This window comes from Gastrolobium bilobum, unplaced genomic scaffold (assembly GCF_033153095.1).
Source record: "Gastrolobium bilobum isolate Gb01-03AN ecotype WA unplaced genomic scaffold, APGP_CSIRO_Gbil_v1 utg44884, whole genome shotgun sequence".
Taxonomy (NCBI): domain Eukaryota; kingdom Viridiplantae; phylum Streptophyta; class Magnoliopsida; order Fabales; family Fabaceae; genus Gastrolobium; species Gastrolobium bilobum.
The window spans coordinates 19,177-29,618 of NW_026897767.1; the positions used below are offsets into that span (position 1 = coordinate 19,177).

The 10,442-nt window shown below is 36.2% G+C and overlaps 1 protein-coding gene across 1 annotated transcript; it reads left to right on the forward strand.

Annotated features, from left to right (window-relative positions):
- Positions 1-4,566: 4,566 nt before the first annotated feature.
- On the forward strand, positions 4,567-7,021 carry LOC133310041 (uncharacterized). Its single transcript, XM_061510920.1, has 3 exons — positions 4,567-5,356; positions 5,510-6,043; positions 7,011-7,021. Exons 1-3 carry the CDS (start codon positions 4,567-4,569, stop codon positions 7,019-7,021), a joined length of 1,335 nt encoding a protein of 444 aa, XP_061366904.1.
- Positions 7,022-10,442: the final 3,421 nt, after the last annotated feature.

The following is a 10,442-nucleotide window of genomic DNA, read 5'->3' on the forward strand; positions in this document are numbered from 1 at the left end:
AACGTTGTCTAGACAGTAGGGAACGTTTGACCAAACAGGTCAATTACTAACTTTTCTTTTCATTTTCATTCTTTTTAAAATAGTTTAAGGCATTAATTAGAGTTCTATCCTCGTGGGAACGATAATCTGGGCACTAATAGTCTCATTTATTACTTGATGCGTGCACTTGCGCACTTGGGTTGAAGTTAAGGGAACAAATGTGTTTTCTCTTAATGAACTAGAATAAAGGAACGCCCTTCATCATAATATATTAATCAACCAACAAGTTTTTGACCCAACATTCATCTGTAGATTATGCAGCCTTCACTGCAAGAATAGCTTGTTCATAAGTGACTTGCATTGATAGAGACCTCCCAGCTTCGCCCAGTGATCTTTCGCGATCTTCTCAAAAGTTATGTTCACCAAAACGTTATCTACTAGGCATAACCAGATAGGGCTTCGCGCCTTTCGATCGTCTCTGGTCCAAGCGTTCAACTCCTTTGACTCGGCTTCCTCTGACGTTCCATCACCTACAGTTTTTGTTGATACCGAAGGCTTCTCATCTTCTATCACGTACCAAACATCTCTGTCAACGAGAAAAGCCTCCATCTTCAGTTTCCATAACTCGAACCATTTTCCTCTGAACTTTTTAACCCCAATCCATGATTGGCCAGTCGACAGCCTCTCTAGTTCAATTTCACAGTTTTCTCTATGCCAAGAAAAAACTTAAATTGTAAAACCCAAATCTGTCACAAGAACCTCGATCACAGAACCAAAGCTCTTATACCAATTGTTAGAAATTAACACACACAAATCAAAAAACAAAAGGGAAAGGGAAGAGAGATTTTCCATAGTGATTTACCCTGGTTCACCTAATGTAGACTACGTCCAACTTTCCTGCACTATATTCACCTCACCTCCACTCGTTACAAGTCACTCGGTTTACAAGGGAATCCATATAGAATTTAAAAAATCTTAACAGCAGCTATTCATGGGCTCAAATCTAAAACACTAAGAAAAATAAAATTACAATAAGTCAGATGCCCATAACAGTATCAGGCCTCTACGAGGTCGAGGGCGTTGCCCCCTCACCCCCCGCCGGGACGGCTCCCTCGGACCCTCGCTAATAAGGACCCTCATCAATATACAAAACATGAGTCATACCCAACAATTCAGAAGCAATCCACACATATTTTAATTGTGTTCAATCTATTGTTAGCCAGATGAGAGTTAACGGTGAAACTTTGGACAAGAAGAAAGTGGTTGAGAAGATAACAAATAGATTAAACTATGTTGGAATGAAAAATGAATAGGCCCAAGATTCATCAACCATGATAGTTGAATGGTTTATGGGATCTTTATGTTCTCATGAGCAGAGAATTAACGAATTAGAAAACCAGTAGTTTCAACACATTGTAGAGTAGGGTGGTTGAGAAAAATCACAAATGCTTTCAAGGGGACCAATTTAGGTGGTCGCGGTCAAAGTCAAAGACGTGGAAAGAAGGATAGTTCAACAAGAATAATCAATATGTTAAAAAGGACCAGGGAATTGTGTTTACCGATTGAAAAGAGAATTTTATGGATTGAAAAGAAAACTCCATGAGCTTGGTACTCTTGCATAGATTCATACATTTTGCAAGATGGATATTTTTAGTTCCCTTATGAACACATGTTGTATGTTGATAACTCATATTTTGTTACACTTATGTATTACTCTTGGTTGGTATTTTTATGATTTATTTGAATTAAATAAAGGTCTTTTGGGTCAATTCACTATTCTAGATTTTAGTTGGGTTTAATTGATTTTCGTCATAATTTTCCAGATTTACACTACTTTTGTATTTTGACCATATCTCACTCTACAGATGTCCGATTGACTCCGTTCTTGTTTCTATTTGCAGCTAACAGATAGGGCTACAATCTATATTTCATCTACTGAAGCCCAATTCGGACGGGAAGATGATCGAAACTTGATCTCAAGATGACATGTTTTGCTGGAATTTTATTTTGACGTTTGGACTTGTAATTCACATTAGAACCCAATGTGTTTAGGGCCCAAGGCCATGTTTTATTTTATTGTTTTATTTTTTATTTAGCTTTTACTTTATCTTTGGGCTGAAGTGATGAAACCCTAGCCGTCCTGCGTGACGGCTATTTAAAGGGGACTCTAGGAAACCCTTGGGAGTCAGTTTTACAACAGAAAAGTATTTTCTCTGAAGCGTTCTTCGCGTTCTTCATCTTTTTCTTCTTCTTCTTCTTATTTCAATTATGCTTACCTTAGCCATGCGAGGCTAAGAACCTTTTAATCAACCTAAGGGTAATGGATTCCATGGATTAGTCTTGAGGGTCTGCGTTTATTTCAAATCAGTTTTCGTTTCCCTTCCAAACTCAGATTGATATCGTGCGATCGTGGATATTCAATCTGAGGTTCGCGATTGCGATTATGGAAAGGGATTAATCATCAGATTTGATGATTAGGTTGATTGACCCTATGACCTTAAATCAAGCGGGCTGATACTCTGCGATTGTATGAGTAGAAGCATTGTCTTTGATCAAATGCTAAGCGATCGCTTAGAGAGGGTTGTCAATTGGAAATAAGGATTCTGATCCGATTGACAAATCAATCACGATTCTGATATTTTCTTATCCGAGGAAAGACGTCCATGGATCCCAAACCTTAGGTTGGTTATTTTTAATTACGAATTTTTATTCCAAATTTATATTCTGCCTCTTTAATTATTGAATCAAAATCTAAAACCCCCCTTTTAATTTTCTGTTCTCATAAGCGATTTTAACCAAAACAATTTCCTTGAGAGACGACTTAGGGTTTCCACTTTACTGCAAATTTTTCTGAACCCTAATTAAAAAAATAATTTTAATTTGCGCGAGTTCGACAGCTCGTGTCAAATTTGGCGCCGTTGCCGGGGAAATTGCATCGGTCTAAATCGTTTTCTGATTCTTGATCATCTTCTTTTTCATCTTCATCTTCTTTTTCTTTAATTTTCGTTCTTCAAAAAAAAAAAAATAATTTTTTTTGTCTTATCGTACGTTTTGTGATTTTATTGTTGTATGCTTTGCCTATGATGCATGACTAGGAGTAATACTAGTGTTGATGATTTATATGCATATGACCCTGTGATAGAGAGATCATTGCATGCTGCTAGTAGAGCTCGTAGGTTGACTTACAGTAGAGCTGTTCCTGAGCATACCTTAGAGTCTGTTGAGTCTATCGAGTCTGTTTGTTCGAGTCCTTTACATAGTGTTTATTCGTTTGGTCATTTATTTGATTCTGAAATCATGGGTGATAGAACACTTAAGCAATTGGCTGCTCCTAATGTTGATAATGAGTAGCCCTTGTGTATTCGTTATACTAATCTTGTTGTACCTTTTGAGCTTAAGTCTGGACTAATACACTTGCTGCCCGAGTTTCATGGTCTTGCAGGTGAGGATCCCCACAAACATCTGAAGGAATTTCATATAGTCTGCAGCACTATGAAGCCAACAGGGGTGGATGAGGAACAAATCAAGCTGCGTGCTTTCCCTTTCTCTTTGGACAGTGGAGCTACGGACTGGTTGTACTACCTTCCACCTTCCTCCATTGTAAGCTGGAATGACATGGCCAGATTGTTTCTGGAGAAATTATTCCCTTCATCCAGGGCCACTTCAATCAGAAAGGAGATCAGTGGCATAAGGCAAGCTAATGGGGAGAACATGCATGAGTATTGAGAGCGATTTAAAAGGCTTTGTTCAAGCTGCCCACACCATCAAATTCCAGACAATCTCTTGCTTGTTTACTTCTATGAAGGGCTGCTGCCTATGGATAGGAACCTTCTGGATGCAGCTAGTGGAGGAGTCATGAGCAATAAAACACCTAATGAGGCCAAGGAGCTGATTGCTGAGATAGCTGCTAATGCTCAACAATTTGGCACTAGAGCAAGCAGCAGTGCAGTGTTCCAAGTGCAAACTTCTCCAATGCAAAATCCAATAGTGGCAGCAGCAGGAGCATCAAGCACAGATAACCAGAGAATAGAGAACAGGCTTGATGAGTTGACATCAATGGTGAGGCAGTTGGCAGTGACACAGACAGTGCAACCTTCTGCTCAATAGACAAACAACCCGTGTGGCATCTGCTGTGATCCTTCTCATCCCACGGATGCTTGTCCTTCCTTACATGACAACGGTTCCCAAGTTGACCAGTCTGTTGCTGCAGTTTTTCCTAAAAATCCACAGCACCAGCACCAGCAACAAAATAATCCATTCTCCAACACTTACAATCCTGGCTGGAAGAATCATCCCAACCTCATATGGAACCAGAATCAGCAAAATGTTCCATATTAGAGTCAACAAAATTTACCATTCCAGCAGAGGCAGCAGTTTGTGCCTCCACAACAGAGGAAAAATTTTCAACAATTTGCCCCTCAGCAGCCAATGCAGCAGCAGCCACCAGTGCAGCAGCAAGCTAGTAGCAATGGCCCTTCTTTGGAGGATTTAATGAAACAGATGGCCACTAGCAATCTGCAGTTCCAGAAGAGGACTGAGTCTTCCATTCAGAATCTGCAAACACAGATTGGCCAACTTGCAACATCAATGAGTCAGAATCAACAAGCAAGTTGTATCTCCCTTCCATCACAGACAGTTCCAAATCCAAAGGGAACCGGCAATGTTAGTGCCATCTCTCTGCGGTCTGGCAAGCAACTGAAGGAACCAAACCAATCTGCTGTTAAGTCATCTCAAGGAGGTGACACTGGTTCAAGGAAGCAAAATACTGATACTTCTGATGTCCACATTCCGTTACCTTTTCCTCAAAGAGCCACTCAGTCTAAAAAGCAAGCAGCAAAAGCTCAAGATAAAGAGATTCTTGACACCTTCAGAAAAGTAGAGGTCAATATCCCACTCTTGGATGCGATTCAGCAAATTCCAAGATATGCTAAGTTTCTGAAGGAGTTATGCACCAACAAGAGGAGGTTGAAAGGAGATGAACGAGTCAGCGTCAGCCAGAATATGTCAGCACTCATCCAGCCCATGCCCAAGAAGTGCCAAGATCCAGGGACATTTACTATCCCTTGCATTATTGGAAATTCTATTTTTCATGATTGTATGTTAGACTTAAGAGCATCCATTAATGTTATGCCTGAATCTGTGTATAAGTCTCTTGGTCTTGATCCCTCGCGTGCTACTGGTATTGTTGTTCAGTTAGCCAACAGGAGTAGTGTTCATCCTTCTGGTGTAGTTGAAGATATATTAGTTAGGGTGAACAATCTGATTTTTCCTGCTGATTTCTATGTCTTAGGGATGGAGGGTGAGATTCCTAGTAGTACAATTATACTTGGTAGACCTTTCATGAAAACTGCTAGGACTAAGATAGATGTGCATGCTGGTACTCTTTCCTTAGAATTTGGTGATAGCATGGTTAATTTTAATATTTTTGATGCCATGAAATTTCCTAGGGAAGAGCATTCTATTTTCTATATGGATGTAATTGATGAAATGATGGATGATATCTCTACTGACTTAACTGCTGAATATCCAGAATTATCATCATTACTTGATTCTGCTCTGTCATGTGATTGTACCGATAGTAGTAACTGTACTGCTTGTGCTGAGATAGCTTTGTGTTGTTCTGATTTTAATCATGTATTGAATGATGATTTGCACAGTGGTTCTGCATTGGTGTTGAATTCTGAGTTGCCTGTTGAAATTATTGAAGGTTCTATTTCTGAGAATTTGATTGCAGGCATAGATGTTAATGTGTTTTCTGCAGAACCTGCACCCACTAGACTTCTCCCATCCACTGAGCAACCACTTAAGTTGGAAGTGAAGGATCTACCTGACCATCTGAAGTATGCATATCTGGAGGAAAATGAGCAGTTACCTGTGATAGTGGCCAAGACCCTTCTACCTGAGTGGGAGGAAAAGCTTCTGACATTGCCGATACAGGCCGACATCATTTATCCCATTTCAGATAGCTGGTGGGTCAACCCGTTTCAAGTGGTTCCCAAGAAGTCTGGAGTGACTGTAATGGCAAATCCGAAAAATGAACTGGTTCCAGCAAGAGCTCAGAACAGTTTGAGAGTCTGCTTGATGCTGTTTATTCTCCTTCGGGATTCTCCTGTTATTTGCATTTTTATTTTTCTTTTCCTTTCTTTCTTTTAGTTTTTGACTTTTTCTTTTCTTTCTGTTATTTGCATTTTTATTTTTCTTTTCCTTTCTTTCTTTTAGTTTATGATTTTTTCATAGGTAGATTTTCCTTTTCTTTCTGGTAATTATTGAGTGGTACATAGAGTAGACATAGATCACAGTGTTTGATAGCATAAAATCTGTTGGATTACAACTACCTGTTGATTGATTCTGTGCTGTTGATTGCATGACATGGTTTACCCTTGTGAGGTTTTATTCATCCATACCTTTACCCCAGCCCCATTACAACCCTGCATAAAGCCCTCTTGATTTGTGCATGCATGTGTTATGAGCAGTGGAGAAGTAGAACTTGAGCAAGCCTATGGTAGGATGATTTTCTTGAGTTGATTTGAGTGATATACTGAATTAACTGATACGCTTGAGAGAAAAATTGAGAGCATCTTGTGAGGAACCATTTTTGTGCAGTTAGCAGTTGCAGTTGAAGTTAGCAGGTCTTGTGATTTGAGATTAGGGAATTTCTGTCCTGATTGATTTACCTGTGGAAGACTTGTGATCTTTGTATATTTTCTGTATGCTTCATAGTTGTTAGAAAGGATTGGTTGATCTTAGTCTTTGCTTTCAATTTTAGTTTGGTTTTGCCCAGGAGTGCAAAAAGATAAGTGTGAGGGAATTTGATAACTCATATTTTGTTACACTTATTTATTACTCTTGGTTGGTATTTTTATGATTTATTTGAATTAAATAAAGGTCTTTTGGGTCAATTCACTATTCTAGATTTTAGTTGGGTTTAATTGTTTTTCGTCATAATTTTCCAGATTTACACTACTTTTGTATTTTGACCATATCTCACTCTACAGATGTCCGATTGACTCCGTTCTTGTTGCTATTTGCAGCTAACAGATAGGGCTACAATCTCTAATTCAGATACTAAAGCCCAATTCGGACGGGAAGATGATCGAAACTTGATCTCAAGATGACATGTTTTTCTGGAATTTTATTTTGACGTTTGGACTTGTAATTCACATTAGGACCCAATGTGTTTAGGGCCCAAGGCCATGTTTTGTTTTATTGTTATTTAGCTTTTATTTTATCTTTGGGCTGAAGTGATGAAACCCTAGCCGTCCTGCGTGACGGCTATTTAAAGGGGACTCTAGGAAACCCTTGGGAGTCAGTTTTACAACAGAAAAGTATTTTCTCTGAAGCGTTCTTCGCGTTCTTCATCTTTTTCTTCTTCTTCTTCTTATTTCAATTATGCTTACCTTAGCCATGCGAGGCTAAGAACCTTTTAATCAACCTAAGGGTAATGGATTCCATGGATTAGTCTTGAGGGTCTGCGTTTATTTCAAATCAGTTTTCGTTTCCCTTCCAAACTCAGATTGATATCATGCGATCGTGGATATTCAATCTGAGGTTCGCGATTGCGATTATGGAAAGAGATTAATCATCAGATTTGATGATTAGGTTGATTGACCCTATGACCTTAAATCAAGCAGGCTGATACTCTGCGATTGTATGAGTAGAAGCATTGTCTTTGATCAAATGCTAAGCGATCGCTTAGAGAGGGTTGTCAATTGGAAATAAGGATTCTGATCTGATTGACAAATCAATCACGATTCTGATATTTTCTTATCCGAGGAAAGACGTTCATGGATCCCAAACCTTAGGTTGGTTATTTTTAATTACGAATTTTTATTCCAAATTTATATTCTGCCTCTTTAATTATTGAATCAAAATCTAAAACCCCCCTTTTAATTTTCTGTTCTCATAAGCGATTTTAACCAAAACAATTTCCTTAAGAGACGACTTAGGGTTTCCACTTTACTGCAAATTTTCTGAACCCTAATTAAAAAAATAATTTTTAATTTGCGCGAGTTCGACAGCTCGTGTCATATGTCAAGACAAAACAAAGGTGATATGATGATTGTATGCTTGTAGAATTCTGAAGCAATGCTTGCAAAATTCAAGAAGGCTATGACGCTCTAGTTTAAAATGACAAACATAGGTCATATGTCTTACTTCTTAGGTAGGGGTATCAAACCGGTTGACACGACACACATTTGACACGACACGAATACATCAACACGAACACGACACGAATTTTTATTCGTGTTAAAATCTTCAACACTAACACGACACGAATTTTTTGCGGGTTGACACGACACGAATAACACACAAAATAAGGGTCAAAACGGTAATTGACAAAAAAAATCAAAACAATGGGTCGAAATTAAAAAAAAATTAAAAAATAATAATTAAAAAATAAAAAAATAATTAAAAAAATATGGGTCACACGAACACGAATACATCAACACGAACACGACACGAATTTTTTACGTGTCATTTTTTTCAATATGACACGATTTTTTTTGCGGGTCAACCCGAACACGAATTTTCATGTCGTGTCACGAGTCGACCCGCGTGTCATAACCTATATTGACACCTCTATTCTTAGGTGTAGAAGTATAAAAGATGGAAGGTGGCGTCTTTATTTTGCAAAAGAAATGTGTTGGTGATTTTTTATTTTTTTAAAAAAAATTAAGATGGAATTTGTTATATCTATAAAAACTGTAGTTGCAAAATGCTTGGAAATGAAGAAAGGAGTAATGGGTAAATTGATAATTCCTACACATTATAAAAATTAGGGAAAAATTGACAAATTTCCTTATCATTTTGCTTTGAATCGCTTAATCCCCTATTTTTAATTTGAATTACTTACTCCCTTATGATTTTCTTCCATCCAAACTCATCCCTAATATTGTTAGAAATTTAACTAATTTATCTAGCATACCCTTTTCAGAAGAAGAAAATAAATTGGGGATAAAAAAGAAAAAAAATAAAACCAAATATGTTTAAAACTTACAATACTTATACAAAAGACTAAACGAAAAAAATGAAAAAAAAATCAAACATGTCCAAATAAAAAATAAGAAAATAATTTTAGGACAAAAAGAATAAAAGAAAAAAAAAGACCTAATATGTTGGAAACTTAAAATAGTACCAGGAACAATTAAAAGTAAAAAAAAAAAAAATAGTTTAGATCAAAAAGAAGAAAATAGCTAGATTGAAGATAAAAAAGAAATAGAAGAAAAAACAAGATCAAATATGTCTAAATCTAAAAAAAGAAAAGAAAATAGACAAAGCACAAAAAAAAGAAGATAAAATATGTTAAAAACTTGCAATACTAATTTATTTTTCTTCTATTTTTTATTTGTCATATTTTTTGTCTATTTTTTTTCCTGTTTCTTTTAATAGGATAGAAAAAACTAAAAGTGAAAAAAATAAAAAAAAAATACATATATCTAAATCAAAAAGAAGAAAATAAATTGAGAACAAAAAAGAAAAAATAGAAGAAAAATAAGGTCAAACATGTTGAAAACTTACAATACTAATTTCTTTTTTCTTTCATTTTTTGTCTTATTTTTTCTTCTCTTTCTTTTTTGTCTTATTTTTATTTGTCTTCAAACTAATTTCATCTTTTTTATTAAGACTAATTTCATTGTTTTTTTTGTTATAAATTTTCATTGTTTTTTACTTGTAGTCTTTTTCGTTATTGTTGTAAGATTTTAACATATTTGACATTTTTTTTCCTTATATATTTTTGTTCCCAGAATGTTTTCTTCTTCTTGATTTAGACTTAATTTTTTTTAATTTTTTTTCTTTTAGTCTTTTCTGTAAGTGTTAGTAAGTGTGCAATATATTTGGTCTTCTTTTCCTTTTTCTTTTTTTTTTGTCATCAATCTATTTCTTATTCTAAGAATGGTAAAATAGGTAGATTAGTTAAATTTATAATGACATTAAGGATGGTAAAAAATAAGGGACTAAGTGATTCAAAGCAAAATCATAGTAGTTTTTGAACTTTTCCCCAAAAATTATGTTGGTAGTCCACACTATTTAACTTCAACTAGGCTATGCATGGTCTATGAAATATGAATTTTGAGTTACTACATGGAAACACCACAACAATCACATTTGCAGGCAGCAAAGCGGATCTTGAGATATGTTACTAGTACTTGAGATCATGGTATTCTATACACTCACTCAGATATTTCATCTTAGTAGGCTATACATAGTGATTGGGTTGGAGATATGGAAACTTGTAAGAGTACTTTTAGTTATGCAATTTATCTTAATCTGGGGTGATCTCATGGTCATCGAACAAACAACATAGGTTAAGTATAGAGTAGCAACATCAAAAGCATGTCAAGTAGTATGTTCACTAGTAGTGACGTCGCTCTTAACAGATCAGCCCTAAACCCTAAACCCTAAACCTTCTTCTTTTGCTGAATTTTAATGATATAGTGCTGCAAAAAAATGTTCCCTGCCTT

What these genes read in the sequence shown, in the direction of transcription:
- LOC133310041 (XM_061510920.1), top strand. Translation starts at nt 4,567, where the DNA reads ATGAGTCAGAATCAACAAGCAAGTTGTATCTCCCTTCCATCACAGACA. An exon ending in TAAGATAGATGTGCATGCTG is followed by an intron (nt 5,357 to 5,509) that starts GTACTCTTTCCT and finishes CTGAATATCCAG; the next exon opens with AATTATCATCATTACTTGAT.